The sequence below is a fragment of the Chelmon rostratus genome, chromosome 6 (assembly GCF_017976325.1).
Source record: "Chelmon rostratus isolate fCheRos1 chromosome 6, fCheRos1.pri, whole genome shotgun sequence".
Lineage (NCBI taxonomy): Eukaryota > Metazoa > Chordata > Actinopteri > Chaetodontiformes > Chaetodontidae > Chelmon > Chelmon rostratus.
The window spans coordinates 5099594-5119624 of NC_055663.1; the positions used below are offsets into that span (position 1 = coordinate 5099594).

Sequence of the window (20031 nt, forward strand, 5' to 3'; positions counted from 1 at the left end):
AACTAGATATTCCCCTCTCAACCAGCCAGCGTGGACCTCCATCGGCCCTGAAAGCCCTAGAGTCACTTTATTTCAATGCATTGCAAATGTTTCAAAATGTGCACCACTAACACATAGTATCAACTGACATGATGAAGCACAGAGAGCATGGGGGTCAATGGGGGCCCACAGTTTATTTTTGCCTCCTTGGGGCCTTGCAGTAGGTTAATCTGGCCGTGCTTTTCAGCACTCAATACCTCAGGTGATGCAACTCTTTTACATGATGATAAGCCAAGTGCTCATGTGAGGACAAGCTAAATTACCAACACAGTGTGTCAGCCAGTGGTGGAAGAATAGAAGAAGCAATACCACAATGTAAAATACACAAGTAAAAGTCTTGCATTTAAAAATAGGTAAAAGTTCAGAAGCTATCACAAACAAAATGTACTTAATATTTATTATACAGTAGAATGGCTCCTGTCAGTATTATATGTTTATGTATTATTGGATTATATTGGAAGTGCATCAACATTATGTGGAGCTACTGATTATTAAAATCTTTATCTGTGGAGTATACAGCCAAAACTCATGATTATTTTCATTATCAATTCTATCATATATTCTATACCTGTCAAATAAATGCACTTTCACAAATGAGTAGAAAGTACAATACTTCCCTCAAAATTGTATTTGAATAGAAATGTGGAGTAGCATCAAATAAAAATGCTACAGTAAACTAGTGTAAATAGTACAGTTCTGGAATAGATGTACTTCATTACAGCAGTGACATTTCATAAAGTGTAGACACAACAACAACAAGGTTTCTTTGGTGAGTTTATTGTAGGACAACCAGCAAACATCATCACCTCTGTGTCTGACCTGAAATCCTGATCCTGGGACCAGATTGTCTAAAAGTTTCAGAACAGAACACACACCCACACACACGTACACACACACACACACACACACATACACACAGGTTTATGATTAGTGTCAGGAGTGCACATGTACAGCTGCAGCCGCTTGAGGAAGTCTCAGCATCCATCTGCATCTGTAGCGAAGCAGCCCCTCTGCAGCCACCAGGCTAAAATGTTTAACGCACAGTGCCTCCTGGTGGCTGGAAACAATACTAACACCTAAAAACAATAACTTCCCTAAAGGATTCATCTGCACATTCATTATATTAAGTCAAATCTGCCAGCAGTGAAGAGTGAACAGTGAAATAACACTCACTGTATGAATGTTAAATATCGGACTATAAGGCTAGTTTACTGTTGTTGCACAGTGAAGTCCAGCAGTCATTCTTGGAGGCACACGATAGATACACAAATGAGTCAGTAACAACTGAAATTCAGCCATAAAAATCATTTCCAATTGCAAAGCACATTGCAGATCTTTGGTAGGCACCCATCACTCTCACTGCAAAGCAAATCTTGGCACAGTGTTAACTGCACTCACCTACTGTTACAGGTGTCCTATAATCATACTGGGATTATTTAAGGGGTGGACAGTATCATCAAGTGGGTGTACGAGTGCAAAATTTTCTAGTCACTGCTCAACCAGAGGTAAATGTTAGTCCAGACAACGAAGTGAAAGTAGCACAATGACAGATAATAAACACGTTATTGATGAACATTTATAGATAAATGTGTAAAATACTCTACTCCAAGATTCTTCACCTCCCTCTACAACGACTTGATATTTCATTTTTTTTCTATTTAATGGAGTTATGGACAAAATTAATGATTTTCTGAAATTAAAGCCGCAATAATTGATTGTTCTGGCCACTCGGTGACAGGAAAACAAGCTGTAAACACAACATTAACATATTATCCCCTTATAAAGCTGATTTGGCTTACTTCTTGGCAAACAGCTTCTTATTTTACACATCCAGCAGACACGGATCAACATTAGTATTCATTTGGAGTCATGTTTCTGGCCACCTGACAAATGTATGGCCAATATTCACTCCCCGTCTAGCTCCCCTTAGTCTCTACCAACTCCAGAGGGAAATATTTGGCTCTTTCACTGCTAAATGCTCCACTATGGTCACCAGCTGGACGCTAACTTTGTCTGTCTGCTGTCTCACGCTGAGCAGTTAGTGTGCAGCGGATTTATCAGACCTTTTCTACTGAAAACAGCTGAAAACAGGTTGATGAGAGCAGTGAGAGTTGATCAAAACAGTCAAGCTGCGAGCTAGAAATGTTGTAAAAGAAGCTAAAAGGCTCTGTTGAGCTGCAGTGTTGATACTGTTGCTGCTGTGATTCTCTGTGGGTTCATTACTATGAGACAACCCTTTCACTGAAATATTGTTTAAAGCTGCTTTAAAGAACCAGTGTGCCACATTTACTGACATCTAGTGGTGAGATTGAAGACTGCAACCCTTTCTCCTACCCTTTGTCTTCCCTCCCTTCCATGCGTGTAGATTGAGCTACGGTGGCCTTCACATCAGCATAAAACACAAAAGACGCTCTATAGAGACTGCTCGGCTAAAAAACATGGCGGTGCAACGTGGTGAGCCTCGTAGAGGAGGAGCTCTGCTGATAGGAAGAACTCATTCTAAGGTATGAAAAACGCCATTCTTAGTTTTAGATAATTTCAAACAGAATTAATAGATCCGACTTAATCCCACACACTGGACCCTTAAAGACTACCTTTCATTTCTACTTCTTGCTTTTTGTCCTATGATAATCACTCCAATGATGATACTGTCCTCCTGAACACAAACGGTATCTTATTGCTAAGTAATAGCACTGCACACTCATGAAAAACTGAAACATTTTGTCAAGTACTCTGCCCTTTGTTCAGTCTTTGACCCTGCCACTGACATCAAATATTCTGTCTGTCCCTTACTACTGTAAATATTGACTGTACGTACTGTAGCTGCAGTGACTTTACAGGAGCTCTTCAGCTTCCCCTCATTAAATCTGAACAGGCCATCTGTACACATAAGCAATACATTCCATTTACTGTCTAATATGACTGTGCATTTCAAAGGGCGTACACTCCAGAAGCACTGTGTTATAAGTGAGAGCAGCAGAAAACCTTTAGAAGTATACAGGGGGAGCAATAGAGGCACAGGAGTATGCATTGTGGGCCCAGCTGCAGGTTCAAGGCTTTTCTCTAGTCTGGGCCCACACAACACTGAGGTTGGTACTGTATCTTCCGGTTGTAGCAGCTCAGCACAGGACAACGTAAAGCATCAGCCCAACACTGTGAAACGCATTCAGGACTCCTCAGACGTCAGCTTCTGGAAGAAAAGACGGAAGGGTTGTCAGATTAAGGAGAACACGACAATGCTACATAGCAAAATGTAAGAGGGTTAACCTGCTGTCTCAAGGCCTGCATGGATGTGTACTCAATGTGCTCTCTCTTTTTTCGGATCCAGTCTGGTTCATCAGGGATCAGTACCGCCAAAACCACCTTAACCAAGATCAGCACATGCTGAAAATACACACGCAGGTAAACGTGTCAGGGGATCACACACACAGATGTGACTGTTTTTCATGTGACTCTCACTATGACCTCTCCCCCCTCCTTCTCCTACCTCCACCAAAACAGCCAGCAGCAGAATGTTTGTGCTGCTCAGCCCGCCCTCCTGAAACATCTCTTGTAACCGTGGAGACAGCAGCAGCAGCCAGCAGTTGGACACAACGGAGACAAAACTCAGGACCTCGAAAGCGATCTGAAACACAAGACAATGACACGAACTGTTCACTCATGACCAGCTATGTGTGACACACCGGCTGCGTCTCCGTTCTGTGGCGCCTTGTGTTTTCTGCTGACCTGCCACACGCCCATGTTTGCCACAGGAGGGGAGAAGGGTTTGCGGAATAGTTTGCAGATCTTGTAGGCGTCCGATCGGATCTCTGTCAGGTTATTGATGAGCAGCAGTACGGCCGTCAGAGGATACACGCAGGAGAAAAGGCTCAGATACCCAAACTGCACCAGGAGCTCGATGTATTCTGCGAACAAGCCCTGTGACAGACAAAGAAGCTGCGTCACACACTGCCGCGGTGTAGTCTAATCCCTGCTTTTCACATTTTCTGAATACCGTACACTCACAGGGAAGACAGGGAGGGTTCTTTGGTTTCTAAATTTGTCCTCCTCTGGGTCGTCTTCATGTTCTGTCCTGTGGGGGGCGCTGATGAACCGGTCCACCAGGAAGGGTATGACCACCTCGGTCACCTGGTTCACCAGCTGGGTCACTATCAGCAAAGACGCTAGACGCTTCAGAAGACAAAGTAAATATGTGAATTATTGTCGCTCAGGAATTTTGTATTTTTGGTCATACTGCACTCAAGCTCAACAGGCAAACAGCGAACCCAACTCTAAACCAACACCAGGCTGCTGCTCAGCCTGTGAAAACAGCTGTCTTTTGTCCAATCTGAGAACATAACCCCGATGATCAGGGGGATGACAGGAGACCCGTGCAGGATTTGTAGAGCTCAGCTGTTACCTTACGAAGCAAAGGCACATCCTGCTTGAAGAAGGCGATGTGGAAGAGCACTGCAAAGTAGTTGAAGAAGGTGAACTGGGGGAAGAGAGAAAAGAGCCTGGTAAAGGAGCATGCTGGGTAAAGAGGATGGAAGAGCTAATGGTTCGAGAGGAGAGGAGGAACTGACCACCAAGACTTTGGCTGTCAGGTGGTTCTCATAGGCAGACTCCTCTCTGTGGTTCTCTAAAGGGAAATATAAGGTTAATTAATGACTAATTGTAAGCATTATGAACAGTATTATTAGCAGCATTGCATAACCTGATCAGCTCTTTTCTCTTTTTGTGTCATTTTCCTCAGATGACAGCATCTTTGCCACCAATTCTTCACTGCTTACCATCATCAGTATAATACAAATGTGATCACTACTGTATTCATTAATATTAATATTAAATTCTTCATTCCCTCCGCAGCATCCCCTCATTTGGTGTCTCACTCACCAAATTCAGTCAAAGACTGCGCCACCTTCCTGTAAGCAGTCGCTAGCACGTTCGTGTAGACGATGTGAAGCACTGAGGGCACGTAGAGCAAAGTCTGAGCCAGCAGGGAGTCCCAGTCTTTCTGCAGCTCCTGCGCCTGGGCCTCCCCCCAGTAGAAACAAAGCATTCCCACCACCACCAACCCTGCAGGAGGAGACAGGACAGGAGACATGAGGACAGCAGCAGGACTCAGAAGAGCTTTTGCATACTTGCACTACATCTAAATGGAAGTTCTGCCATGTTTTATTGCTCAGCAGACCTTTGAAACACATTGTTTTTTTAACTTAGGTTTCAAATTAAGCAACTATCATGGTTATGTAGTCATAAATGCATTCAACTCAAAGTTCAAATTCAAGTTCTACCTAGAAACACGCCCACCACTGGGACTGACACCAGGGCCATACGCAGGTCCCTCTGCCACTCAGGAAAGAGCGGCTCCACGCGGCCCGTCACAGGGTTGACCCCGATGTCGCCATGGAAACCGGGCCGGGGCTCCGCGAAGCGCTCAGCGAGGTGCAGGGTCCCCCAGCGGTAGGACAGGGAGGAGCTCCGGCGCTTCCACATCTCCATAAACACTGTGGACCACAGCATGCTGAACAGCGCCTGGATCATGTGACCGCTGACAGCCAGTCCTGAGTCATCCTCAACACTTGTGACCCCTGAGCCTGAGACCGACTCCTCCATCTGACTCTGAACCTCGCCTGTGACGGACAAGAAGAACGTAGAGCTGCTCTCAGTTCACTGGACGCTTGGTACCATTCAAAGGTTAACAGATAAATATACAACATGTACAGTTTGCATCTGAGGTGTAATGTTGAGCATGTTCGCATGCTACTATGCTTATTTCTGCATCCACCATAGTACATAAGTACATAAAGTATTCTGTAAAAAGATGTTTTGTACAAAGTGTATGAGTGGACACCAAAAGCTCCTGCACATAAAGCTCAGATGCTGTAGATGCTGTGTGTGTTTACTCAACATTAGAGATTAGCATGCTAACAATTTGCATGATACCATGCTACTATGCTAAAAGCTAATCAGCTAATGCGATTGTGACTACTATGTCATGCTCACACTTAACGAAACAGTCTTGACTCTGTTGCCACCCTCAGGTGTGTGAAAAATATCTTTTCCCATGAGCGGCACAAGATGAGTGAGGACAAATAATTTCATTTTAGTTGTCTTACCATGATCATGAGTTAATCACCTTGTTCTGAGCAAAGCTGTTTTCTGGTGGCCCACAGCAACCTAAAAAATGTTGTTTTCTCAAGCTGAAGATTAGCTCATGATCAGAACTAAAAACAATTATTCCAACAACCACTCTTAGCTTCCATTGATGATAATGAGTATTAAAGCCTAACAGGGCCACTGGCCTGCTGGACTTGGTATTGTTGCAGTCCTCTCTTGTCCATTTGTTGTCTTTTGGTGTAAAACACTGTGGAAATGGGCGAGCTGTTGGCACTTTACTTACATAAAGCTTCCTGATTTCTCACTATTCAGAATCCTCAGTCATTTCAAGCTCAAACAAATACCCCTCCTTGAAATATGTGTTTGCATTTAAAAGACACTTCGTGTGAGCAGGTCCTCGAGTAGCCTGTGAAGCCTTGTGCTGAAACTAGAATATAACATGTCTCCATTCTAACCGTAAAATGACGTTTTGGAGTGCTAACGTGTCACACACTGTAACAATAAAGAAAAATAAATGATAAATTCAATCACCTACCTGAAAAGTACGTGATGGAGAGGCCCAGCACTGCTGGTAGGAGCAGGGACCAGGTGTAGAAATCCAGGAAGCTGAAGTAGAAGGCCACAGAGCTTCCAAAATAGCCGTTGACTGAATCTGGATAAAGCAGCAGACGGAGGTGTGTGGTGTAAATGCACGCACAGTTCAGCTGTCTTCCAGGCAGGAGACAGACACACAGCCATCTAGTGTAGAGTCTGAAACTACAGTTACCACCTTGCAGTTATCTGCCTCCACAAACCAGTCAACCCCTCCTGTTCCTGAGTTATGTTGCTGAATAATGTTTTTGCAGAGCATTATGAGGTCACAGTGAAGCTGACCTTTGCCCTTCAGGATATAAATGTCATCACTTCATCATTTATGAGACATCAGTATGATATTTTGTCATATTTTGTCACCAGCATATTAGCATGTAGATGTTTAACATGTACTGTATCATATATGCTACCATATTTTGTCACCGTGAGGTCACAGTGACCTTGACCTTTAACATCTGACCACCAAATTCTGATCAGTTGGGTTGTTGAGTGCAAGTGTGCCAAATGTAAAGAAGTTCCTGAGACATCACGTTCATGATGATGGGATGGACAACACAAGAAAGAATGCCTCTAACACTAACAGAGGAGGCAGTGAGGAGGCATAAAGACTCTGTCTGTGACCATATTTGTATCAGTTCTGACTGTGTGTGCGCACGAGAAGTCATGTGGTGGTGTGTGTGTGTGTGTGTGTGTTGCATTTCCACCCACCCAATGGCTGAACCAGCTGATTCCCAGAGTACCAGGCTTCACTGAGATCCTTCAGTTTGTCCGGGTTGTGGAGGGGAAACGTGTCCACAATAACACCAGCTGACCCGAGCTTCTGCCCTGCAACAACATTCAGGTTCACACACATGACGTCAACAACCAATCCATGCATGTTATAGAGTTACACACACGGATACTGTATGCCACAGACACTGACTCTGATGCTGACGAGGCAATTTCTTGATCGAATGCGAGGAGAGGAGAACAGCTGAGGTCAGCAAGGCATACATACACACAGTGCAGCTGGTTACTGGCTGAATGTGGGGACACTCTGCGACATCACTCTACTTCAGATAAACACAGCCTCGAGGCATTCACCGAAATTATTAAATTAAAACCCACTCACTGTGATATAGTCTTCACACTACTTCAATAACAAAGTACTCATCTCAACTGATACTTTTCCAGTGTGTGCATCCTGTCCCTTCACACAGATGTGAACATGCGGTGGCGGCACTCACAGATGTTGTCTCTGTGATGCAGCGTGTGGCTGTCAGGCAGGCCCGGTATTCTCAGGTCTCTCTGAGCCCGCAGGCCGTCCAGCTCATACTTGACTATGTACTGCCGCTCGGACAGGGTCAGGAACGCCTCCATGTTGTCTGTCACGCACACAAATAGACACAGATGCATGGACACAGCCAGCGAGGCGTGAACACCAACACACACAAGAATGAAAGTCCAGGTTTGAAAAGAGCAAAACTAAGAGCCTGCAGCTATGCTAGCAGCTCTGAGAGGCCGCACTAAATGCTAGCATCTGCATGGTAACATGCTCACAATGACATTAGCATGTAGATGTTTAACATGTACTGTATCATATATGCTACCATGTCATTGTGTCATTTTGTTTAGCATGGCAGAATGCTAACATCGGGTAATTAGCATGAAACACAAAGTACAGCTGAGACTGGTGAGACTGTCATTAGTTTTGCAGGTAGTATGTAAGAAACCAAAGTAGTGGTGAGGACAAAATTAAATTTGGACCAGATGATGAGCCCTGTCACCCCTGTGATCAACAAAACAACTACAGTTCATTCTGTGGGGGGAATGAATGTCTGTACCAAATCGAATTACAATCCAGCTAACAATTGTCGAGATATTCTGTCTGGTCCAAAGTTATGGACCGACACACCACCAAAGTGGCAAAAAAAATCCTTAAGTACTGATTCTGAAGCTTGAAGCCATCTGGCCCTTGATACATTGCATGTTCCAGGTAATCCAACAGGTTTTTAAATGGTTTATCTAATTTAAGAAGAGGGAGAATATTCTCAGCCTGTATAGGAAACACTTAATCCTTCCATTTATCTGAAAAAGTCACTAAATGTGGATTTTCTCTGGACAGATGTGATGTGTTTGAATGGAAAAACACAACGCAACACAACTCCATATCGTGTGCACCTGCCGCATGCTTCATGTATTTTGAAAGCTTTAGTTTTTATGGCTTTACAGCAGGACACTTCAGTTGGATGAGAGGAACAAAATGAAATAATAAACCTTTACACACAGATAGAGTTTTGTTGGGAAATGTTTCACCCCCAACAGACACAGGCCTTTTTACAACTGAGACAGTGCATTACATGTCGCCCTTTCACTCCACGTCCATATCTGATCATGCATGTTTTATTGTAAATGCTGTATTGAAGTATTAACATACACACCCTCTCTCATGGCCTCAACATGTAAAGTGTGTTCATGCATACATTCAAAGCTCCACTGCTGTACCCGAATCTTTAAAGCTGTCTCTGTCGTTGTAGGAGAAGGCTTCCATGTTGTCGTTGCAGTAAGTCTTGCACAGACCCAGCTCTTCGGTGGCTCGAAGTAACGTACAGCGCGGGGCAGAGACCACGATGATGTCGCCACTGGCCTCCTCGCCCGGGTGGGCCAGCAGGGCAGCACCTGGGGTGAGACGGTGGAGCAACCTTTGAACACTGAGCTGGTTGCATACCTTCCACAGGGAGAAATCTCTTTCCGGTGGTTAAGATATCATCCAAACATTGATTGTATTGCCCAAGCACATTTCAAGCAGTTAGACTGGATTATTATACCTTTTATTTGGAGCTACAAATAAAAGGAGTTTGTTAGAATCTCTAACAAACACCTATCAAAACCAAAGGTTATGGGAGGTTTAATTTCCCCAAATTTTAAGTTGTATTACTGTGCGGCGCACTTATCCCTTCTCTTCACTATCTGCTCTTCTTAACAGTCCTACTGTTGTTAAAAAGGCATGCTTTAATAGCAGTTTTGTGATTGGCAACACATTAAGAATCTGGAAGCAGATAAAACAATACACCAAGGCCCCAAAAACCTACTTGGGCACCCCAATATGTGAAACCCATTCCTTTTTGCCAGGTCTGCCTGACAGTGTTTTCCTTCTCTGGAAGCAGAAAGGCAATTTGCAATGTAGGTGATTTATACATTTAAAGCATTTTTGCTTCATACCCACAACTTATAGCTAAATATGACATTCTTAAATTTGGCCTTTTTCGATACTTTAAAATTCGAAATTACGTCAGTACACGTCTATCCAACTTCGAAATCCTGGAAGAACATGAGGTCCTCGAAGCAATAAATAAGTTTGACCCTGCTGTTAAAGGGGCAGTTTCCTTCTTTTACCAGATTTTGCACAAGAATGCTCATTTGAGCATTAACATTAGGCAGGCATGAAAAGATGAACAGGATGCAGAATTGAAAGACGACGTATAGGATGAATGTTTAAAAAGTATACATGACTGCTCTGTGAATGTCAGGCTTTGCCTTATGCAGTTTAAGACATTACATAGACTCGATTATTCTCGAGAAAGACTGCACAGTTTATTTCCTGATGTTTCACCCTTTTGCAATAGATCTAAGTCTATGGTAACTTAATACTTTCTCTTTGGTTGCGCAGCAAATTACATACACATTGGGAGAGTATTTTTCATTGCTTCTCTATGGCCTACGGGAAATGTTGGGAGCCTGACCCGATTGTAGCCATTCTCCGGGCAACTAGCCCTTTGTCTTCTGCCAATAAATATGAGAAGAAGGCTGTCTTATATGGAACTGTGATTGCATGGAGCATGGAGGTCAGACATTGCACCCACATATGATTTGTGGTTGGGAGAAATGGCGAATATGCTTCACCTGGAGAGACTGAGATTTTTTCATGAATAAAGGGGAGACATGTTTAAAAAGATGTGGGACCCGGTGCTGCAACTATTTCAATGATAGGACTAATGTGTCCGCCACTGTGAAACGCCTTACTGTGCATATTTCTTATTTTACTGCTCACTTTGTACAGTTTTCCTTTAAAATATGCATGTCTAATTTGTTGTTATGACTGTGGTCTTCGCTACTTTTCTCTATGATGAGCTGATCCTGTTTGTGTTCAACTTGTTAACTCTTTTATTTGTTTGTCCTGTGTTCTTTCTCCATAACAAAAAGCAATGAACATATCACAAAAAAATCATCATCAATCATCCAAACATGCGTTCTCAGCTCGGATGAGCTTTATGTGCTGATGTGACATTCAACTAGACAAAATGAGATGCACGTGTTGAGCGACAGCAGCAAATAAATGACGATGAAAGAAAAGGAGCACAAATATGGAGTAGAAGGTGGGATACATGTGCAGCACTGAAGGAGTGGTTCCATTCAGAAAAACATAAGAAGAGACTAATTAATATCTTCTGTATTGCTCGTTCCAACCCAGACTCCATGTTTTTATGGCCGTATGATTCCATCAAGTAGAAATATTCTACATGTCTTTGTCATCATTTATACACATTTGCCCAAAAACATATTGTGTCTCTGGGCGCTTTGGGATCTCTGTGGGGTTTAATATTTTTTGGCAGCACTGTATGGTTTTAATGACAGGTTCAATAGCTTAAAAAATAAATAAATACATAACAAGTCATCTAAGAAGCTTCCACCAAGGAGAGATGAACAGATCAGAGCTACCCCTACAGACCATTTACTTATTATTACTCTCATTTGGTTAAAATGAATCATCCGTTCAAACACACAAATAAAATAGTTTAAGTATTTAAATTTTAAAATGAAAAAATGTAAAAGCTTGGGGGCATTCCAGGAAAAGACTCTCCAGCTCAACATACTGAGAGAGAGAAGATTCTCATACATGTTTAACCTGCATGTTTTTCTTTATCTATCAGTGCAGACAGACAGGTGAGCTCTACACAGCCAATCACCGCTGTTATTCTCACCTCCATCTTTCTGAGGAGCTCCAATCAGCCTGATGAGCCACCTTTTCGTCTCAGGGCGAACTTTCTCTCCGAGCTTCACCAGAACCAGCGGCTCCACCCGCTCCGATGCGCAGCAGGGGCAGCTAACTTTAGTCCAGCCTGGTCCGATGATGCTGGCGCCCGGCTTGGTCAGGCCCTTCCCTGCTGCACTCGCATCCTCCGGCTGCTGGGCTGTTTCACCGCTGCTGCCGCCGCCTCCGCCATCGCCGCCTGTCTTGCTCATGGTGAGACTGAGAAGACGTGTTCACAAAACAGTTTTAGATCAGACGTTTCCAGCAGCAGCAAGAAGAATTGGGAGTGTTTCTCGCTACTTTGGTCCACATTGAAATTTCTCAACAGCTACTTTCTACAGACATTCATGGTCCCCAGAGGATGAAGCCTTCTGACTGAAATGATCCCTGAATTTTCTTGAGTTCCACTGACATTTCAATTTTTTGTGAGCTGTCTTGACTATTGAATGCACGTACAAAAAAAAAAGCCCAGGTAGGAAGAAGAAACACACCTACTTACGACATAAGAGTATGCATGTAAACAGGAATATTAGTCGAACAGCCAGCTTAGTTAGTTACAAGGCCAAAAACGAGAATATTTCTTGCATGTAAACGTATTCACTGAAGGTAAAAGCCACAGTCTCACAGTGATAACGCGTGCTGGTCTGAGAAACTGAAAAATGTTTCCAATATGCTAAGCTCTCCTGTAAAGCCCAGGTTTTGGGACAAAATGGTACAATATGAAAGAAAACAGGTGAAAGTGTTGTTGAAGATTCGAGGCACCTGGCAGGGTGGAGTGTCATACGTTGTTAGAATTTGGCTATAATCCAAACCTATAATGTACAGATTAAACATGGTGAAGCTGTGAAGAAACACCCAGCCAGAGCTTATCTTCTTGTTAAAGGACTCTGTTGTGTGCCATCACCCACTTCTTGCCCTTCTAAGGTCCTTTCTGATATGCTTCATCACACTTTCATTTACATATCTGAGTGCAGTCATATATTGACAGTTACTATTTTCTTTCATCATTACTGTATTTGCATTGCCAGTTATTACACTAACCAGTATTAGACTGGTTCTGGAGCTCTTAGGTTTGCATGTGAGACTGAATATGGGATTTTTTTAGGAATCATTTTCCATGATTCTGCATATGTGCTTAAGTGCTGTCCCTCCCACTCTTGCTGGTATTTCACTCACTTGCTGCACCATTTCTCTGCAGGAAACAGCGGTTGCTTCGGCACTAACACCAGATTAAGAAGAACTTCCTCTGTTTTGACTGCATCGCAGCCGAGTTTCAAGCTTTACTGACGTACAGACAAACTTATGGACGAGAGACATGAACTGAAAGTGGTGCCGTTCCTTCCATTGTGATAGTAATGTTTAAGCAGACAGTGGCAGTGAGGGACACATACTGTACAGTGAAAGACAGGATGAGTCAGGAAATACAACACCTGTCAGAACGTTGATGATGAGGTTCTGGTCTCCAGTCCTACAGCAGGCCCACACCCCCTCCAGACTCCTGTTTGAACACACACACACACACACACACACACACACACACACACACACACACAGATGAACATGAAGGCAACATCCACTCTGATTTCCTGAAAAGAAAGCAGGAATAACACACTCTCACTCTCTGCACACACTTACCCAGCCTCGGTGTGTGGTTCCTCCCAGCTTTCCGTCTCTGTGTGTATGTGTGTGTGTGTCTATGGCAGGAATGCGGAGGAACTTCCCCAGACTGCAGGGTGTGGAGGGTTTGCTTGGTTTATGTGCAGGCTCCTCCCTGCTGCCTGGTTTCTGCACTTTGGTGCAGCCCAGGGTCCTACTGCTCCACCCGCTTCTCCGCCTGTGTTAACTGTGTTTCAACACACAAACCTAAAGATGGTCCAGGGCAACTCTCAGAAAATCTGTGGCAGGCAACTGCTTTACAAGCACTGTTTTTAAAGCAGTTGGAGGTACCTTGAACAGGCTGAATGAGAACCCTCACAGACAGATTAGAGGACCGTTGACCTTTGCTATACCCAAACAATTAAACAAATCTAATGTTGACACCTCGACAAAATTACACGTACTCTACGTTTTCTTACAGACTTCCTTCTTATTTTCTTAAATATGCATTTAAAAAACGTGACGACAAAGACGTGCCACGAGCAAATAAGCGTCTACAGCCACGCAGTTCTGTGAAACTACATAGAGCAGCAGTGGTTAAGCTAAATGCTAACAACAGTATGCTAGCATGCTCACAATGCTGACATGCTAATTTAGCAGGTAATTCACCATAGTCACCAACAAAATATGCCTATTTGCACAGGGAAAGATGAGGGAAATGCCGTTAGCTTTGCAAACATTAAAAGATAAAAGTACGGGACAAAGTCCAGTGAACCTGAGAATCTAATGACACTCCCATCAGTTCCCATCCATGTTAGCTGGCAAATGTTAGCATGATAACACGCTGACCATGGTGCACATTATACCTGCCAAACATCAGGACTTTAGCATGGTCAGTGTGATCATGTTTGCATGCTTCCATTAGCATTTAGCTCAAAGCATCACTGTGCCTGACTACAGGCTCTGTGAGCTGTTAGCCACTTTGCCACAGTATCTTTTCTTATTTACTTATCACAAGACATTTTCTCAAGTCCTCCACACTGAGTGACAAGAAAAGCAATGTGTTTACATATTTTAGCCCTGTGCATAAAAATAGTAAACACTGTGCAATATGTGATACGTATGTTATTCTAAGATTGTCCTGTAAATTCACATACGCTAGAGGAAGTTTTTGTATCATCCCATCTTTAGAAAAACTTCAAGAAGAGTCTACAAGTCTGAGCTCTGCAGCTACACATACTGAAGTAAAGCTTGGTTCACATACAAGTTTTTAATTTAAAGCAAACATGCAGGGATGCATGTAATGACACACCGATAGTTATCCCTGTAAAATAGGGTTAGCCATGGAAACACTAACTGCATCTCTGCCTGTAAAGTCATACTCATGAGTAATAGATTACAAATAGACTACCTTTACACCACATAAAGGGTAGACATAAAGTAAAAACAGAACACTTTATAATAACGTATAATTATATGACAATATATACAACTTGTTTCAGGGGCTTAGTAGCACTCACCATGAATCTTACCTCAAATGTTTACAGTGATCAAACAAGAAGTACACGACAGACTCACATCAGAAATACATATACATTTATTTACAAATACATTCGCATTTGCATAGACATTCAAAATTCCAAAATAAACGTTAAAAGATTTTATAGTAAACAGATTCAGGGAATATTATTTTATGCTGCAAGTCAGAATCAAAGCTTACAAGCTGTCGTTTTTTCTCTCCCTCACATAAATATACATAAATCTGTATATACTCATTCAAATGGGTGGAATCGTTCCACTTTGCAGCCGTGACAATCAGTACGCATCATCACACTCGTCATCATTGTTACAGTCATCACTATCGCCAACATCATTACTGACATTAAAAATCATTTTTAGTTCTTTCTGAAGCAACATCTGTGGTACACAGTAATTAAATCAAAGTTATAATTCTCTCTTCATGATGGCTTGAACACTCATTATTACCTGCACTGTGCAGTATAAGACAGACAGTGGTAGTTCTTTATGAATTGTTATCTGTGCTGTAGACACATTTTGGTTATAGCTCAACACTGCAAGTCCCGGTGAGACTTTAGTGACACAGCCCTCTTAAGGTTTACCCAAAGACTTATTATTGCTGCTCTGAATTTCAAGAAAGAAAAGCGATGCAAATAGAATCATCTTACTGTATTTTTATTTTACTCTCCTGTGGGAGTATTTCTTTCTTTCAAACTAGAAAGGTTATTAAAAAACGATTTCTGCAGTTGTTATGTAGTCTCACTGTGCTCTACCTATTTCTGTAAGTAGCTGAAATTAAGTTTGTTCTGCTTTAGTTATCAGGTGTATCATGTTGTTGCTGAGTGTTTAGAGTAGACGTCTTGAGGATCCGTCAGTTACTATCAAGACCTCCTGCTGTCCAGTCATATGGTTCAACCATCGTCATCCTGCGGGGATCTTCAGGGCCACGTAAAGCAGTAGTTTTAAATGGGTGGAGTGAGACCTGAAGGTGGATCCTGAGAGACTTCATCTTCCAAAGACCCAGGTTTTGCTAAATCTGTGTTGAAAGCCCAATCAGTTTTGAAAATAATTTTTTTTCTAGAGAAAACAAACCCTCTCGTCACCTAGCTGACCGCGTGATCTTTGACCCCGAGATCCCCACAGCAGGAAGTCTGATAGGCTGGCCTCATGCCTCAGCTGTATCCCTCTAGCACCATGGCAACGCTATCATCCATCCATCTTTACACCAATTGCATTCGTTTTCTTATTGTTTAATCAAAAAAACATCTGCTCACTCTGACAACATAAAGCTGCTGAAATCTCCTCTTCTGTACAAAGCATCTTACAAAATATTTTTCTACATCTTTGTTGTATTATTAATGACAAAAAAACAGGACATATTACAACAGATTTGCAAAAATATATCTCAAGTGGTTTCAAACATTGCTTTACATGACATCAACAGTACATAGCATTCCCACATTCTGCAGCGTTGCTGATGATTAATAAGTTAAATCTAAACTGTTGAATGAATCTCAGCAAGTTCTAATATCTGACAAATATTTTCTGTTCACAGCTGATTCCAAAAACTACAGTGAGACCAAACATGGCGGAGCGTGTAGCAGCGCAAGTCTAGCTGAGCAGCTTAGCGGCCGACGGTAAACCGAGCTGTGATCGTGACGAGGAAAGTTCAAGCTGCAGATGATGTGCAGGAAGGACAAAGAGGTGTTTTCCTGAGTTGGTTAACCAGTTTGAGGGTTTTCTCTCTCACTCAGTCTGTACGCACATATTCTCTCGCACGCTTTCTTTCACTGTCATATTCCCTTCCTTCTCAGTCTTACACTTTCACCTACCATCTATCACCTTCTGTTCCCTCTCCCTTTCTGAGGGAACCTTGGACAGAGTGTGTGTTTGTGTGTGTGTGTGTGTTTGTGTGTGTGTGTGTGTGTGTGTGTGTGTGTGTGTGTGTGTCAATGTGGGTGGACATTCATTTGTGGTACTCTGTTGGCAAATGTTAAGGAACCAGGAAAAGAGTGTTTTGATTATTTTTCATCTTTCTCTGTGTAATTGTGAATGTGCTCTAGAGCATTCCACAGCCGCATATATAGGAATCATTTAATTCCATCAAATTATATAAAACCATAATGATCAGAATAGAAAGGTGCGCACATGCTCATATGTGTGTCGGTTCGTGTGTGTGTCCCTCTCCCTCTCTCCGTGGCCGACCCCTGGCTGGACGTTGTGATGTTGTGAATGGCTCTCAGGTGATGATTTGGCTGGTGAGGTCAGTGCAGGGAAGAACGCAGAGACAGCAGATGGTGGTTTGGTTATAAAAATGGCACAGAAAGGCCTCGCAACTGTGCACAAATGATCACAGTGGGGAAACGTACGCACCCAGATGAGCAAGCTCAGGCAAAGAATGTGTTGCTGGCTGAAATCAAAAAGTAGGCTGATAAGCGTTACAGTATGGATGGATGGATTAGTTGCAGTGGCCCAGGAGTCCTCAGAAGTGGACTTCCCTGCTTGGTTGTGAAAGCTATGGCTGCAGAGATTCAACTACGGGTGCCGGGGTGATTACATCATGAGGGCTGGTTGCTAAGAGGGTGGTTGATAAGTCCTGCGGCCCTTCAGGAGAGCCATTTGTGCGTTAGAATTTCTCATCTGGAATAACTGTGTTGAAGGGGTGGTCCCAGAACGTGGAGGTGATTCCAAAACCTGAGAGAGAAATAAAAATTGCATCACACAGATCAAAAGAGAAAAAGAAAGGGGAGGATCAAACGCAAAAATCAAATCAGCTCTTTCGTGGTCTACATGTCTACAAGCCCGACATGTCTGTCAAAGCTCACCTGCTCTCTGGTGCTCAAAGTGGTGTTTGACGTGGTAGGCCTTCAGGCTGTACATATACGAGCCTCTCTTTGGCGAGCCGTAATGAAGGTAGTAGTGGATCATGTCGTACACGACGTAGCCACACAGACCCCCGACAAACACGCATATCCCCAGGATATCTGGCAGCACGATGCGGAGGATTATATAGAAACTTCCCACCACTAAGGAGGCCAGGCCGGGGGGGAAGACGAGCCGAGAGCCGTCAAAGGGAGACTGTGGAGAAACATGTTTGTGTCATACAACGAAATGTGACGGGAGCAGCTGATTGAAACTAGCACACTGATGTGAATGCATGCTGACAGCGGCTGAGAGGTTAAAAAGCTTAAATTCATTACAGCTGTTCAAAGTTAATGTGCAGTCAGACCAAGAAAGTTACCAGCAATATACAATAATTCGTTAATGATTACTTCTGTTTTGTGCCATAAAGGACAACATAATAAAACAAGTCTTATGATTAACGCAGTTTTATGATCATGAGACCTGCCCCGTCCCTCAGCCTCAGTGGAGAGGTGCGCCTGTACCTTGTGGTGTTGTCCATGCAGCAGGAAGTGAAGCGTAATGAGGTAGTAGTTATGGGCAGGTGGTTTCATGTGAAAGACAAAGCGATGGATACAGTACTCGATGAACGACCACAAGAACCAGCCCGACAAAAAGAGCGGCGGGAAAACGTACTTATGGATCGGGACAGAAAAGTCTGGGAACACACACACACACACACAGATAATGATGTACACAGCCAAATATACATAGACACATATTAACATGGAAATGATGAAAACACAGTATATTGTGTAGCTATGTGCGTATGCAAATGAGGATTTGGACGTGTAGATGAAAATGAGAGCGTGCAAGACTGTCCATGCTAACATTTGCTAACTAGCGTGCAAGAATGCTTATGTGTTCACAATGTGAGCATTGTCTATGGCTGTGTGTGCAGGCAGGCACGTGCGTGCATGCGTGTGTGTGTGTGTGTGTTACCTGAAGTGAGGACTATCTTGGAGGTGCCCTTTGCCAGGGTGGTGTAGCAGTGCCAACTGAGATAAAACACAATGGGAAGCCACACCACCGGTACCCAGTACCTGCAGCGAGAGAGCACATATGTAGCAATATGGTTAATTCTGGAGGGTGAGTAAGACTATTGGTCGGAGGAGCAGGAACCTCAGTCTAGCTTGAAGAGCTAAAGTGAGTGGAGTGGAAGTAACAACTCTGAAGCTGCTCTTTAGCAAGGCACTGAAACCAGCAGCTGCTCCAGTGTAGACCGTGTAGAACTACATAAAGGTGAATTAGGCTGGAAAAGCTCTATTCAGTGTTAGAATACGTTCAGGAATTGCCCCTAACAACGGTATGTGTTGATATGGCAATTCTCAATCCTTTTTTGTCTCACATACCCACACAGTGCACTCAGATGAGCTCAAGCAGCCCTCATGGAAACCGCCCGTCACGTTGCAAATGTGTTCTTTCCAACTGATTTGAAGGTAGATTTAATACTTTCAATTATATAAGAGTGGATATCACTGCATTTGTTTTTTCATACTGGACATACTGATCCTGATGATCATAGTTGATCCTTGAAACTTTCTTGATTTCTTTATTTTTTCAGTTGGTTTAGCCAGATCTGCTTTCAAGTTACTACCAGAAACTGGATGTTACATATTGGACTTCTCTGCTCACTTGGTAGCCAGTTTTCATGAACTGTCAATCCAACATTGTGGTTACTGGGTTTAAAACAGGTGTTAATCAGCTTCACAACATACCATAATTTCTTTCCACGTACACCCTGGCAACTGCAGAGCTCCCCTATTGGTTACAAATACCTCTGGTTGGGAATTACTGTATTAGTCAATAAATAGAACAACCGAGCTAACAAGTCTCCTGCAGCAACACTACAACTGTACATGAGAAAAACTGAAACACTGCATTTGAACGCTTGGATGAAAGCATGTGTGCATGTGCAGTGAAAATCATGCCTGATTTGTTAGCAAGTCTATAAAACTGAATGCACATTTGTGACTGGATCAACATCATCCCAACCATGTACATACTGTATCCGAAAACATTTCTCTTCAATGATATAAAGAGATGTAACAAAGAGTCTTCTGCATTACCAGGAAGTCTTGGTGCTGGCCTCCAGGAAGGGGTTTCCAAACAGTCTGATTGGTCTGTCAACTGGCTGGTGAACCCATGCATCGTATTTCTCTCCAAGGTGGCCGACCTGCCAAGCCAGGGGCTTCCGCCAGTCCACCAAATCCTGTAGAGAAACAAACAACGAGAAATTAGTGAAACACATTCCACACAGGTGACTGTGCCGG

General features: G+C 43.1%; 2 protein-coding genes across 2 annotated transcripts in view; both read right to left on the reverse strand.

Moving 5' to 3' along the window:
* Positions 1-810: 810 nt before the first annotated feature.
* On the reverse strand, positions 811-13493 carry ano10b (anoctamin 10b). The gene is made up of 16 exons (XM_041939458.1): positions 13379-13493; positions 13174-13241; positions 11694-11962; positions 9217-9390; positions 7959-8096; positions 7441-7557; positions 6677-6793; positions 5316-5654; positions 4915-5097; positions 4605-4660; positions 4439-4513; positions 4045-4209; positions 3766-3957; positions 3527-3664; positions 3307-3423; positions 811-3229 (listed from the first exon to the last, which is right to left on the reverse strand). The coding sequence occupies exons 3-16, from the start codon at positions 11953-11955 to the stop codon at positions 3206-3208; spliced, it is 2097 nt and encodes a 698-aa protein (XP_041795392.1). The 5' UTR covers positions 11956-11962; positions 13174-13241; positions 13379-13493; the 3' UTR covers positions 811-3205.
* Positions 13494-14918: 1425 nt separating this feature from the next.
* Positions 14919-20031, reverse strand: part of fa2h (fatty acid 2-hydroxylase) — a 29397-nt gene continuing 24284 nt past the window's right edge. The window contains exons 3-7 of the mRNA XM_041939820.1: positions 19828-19970; positions 18701-18801; positions 18244-18416; positions 17683-17935; positions 14919-17551 (exon numbers count right to left, since the gene is read on the reverse strand). Coding sequence (XP_041795754.1) covers positions 17484-17551; positions 17683-17935; positions 18244-18416; positions 18701-18801; positions 19828-19970 — 738 coding nt within the window. The 3' untranslated portion in view covers positions 14919-17483. The remainder of the gene's footprint in view (positions 17552-17682; positions 17936-18243; positions 18417-18700; positions 18802-19827; positions 19971-20031) is intronic.

What these genes read in the sequence shown, in the direction of transcription:
- ano10b (XM_041939458.1), bottom strand. Translation starts at nt 11,955, where the DNA reads ATGAGCAAGACAGGCGGCGATGGCGGAGGCGGCGGCAGCAGCGGTGAA. An exon ending in AGCTCCTCAGAAAGATGGAG is followed by an intron (nt 9,391 to 11,693) that starts GTGAGAATAACA and finishes GTCTCACCCCAG; the next exon opens with GTGCTGCCCTGCTGGCCCAC. An exon ending in ATGTGCCTTTGCTTCGTAAG is followed by an intron (nt 4,210 to 4,438) that starts GTAACAGCTGAG and finishes TGTCTTCTGAAG; the next exon opens with CGTCTAGCGTCTTTGCTGAT.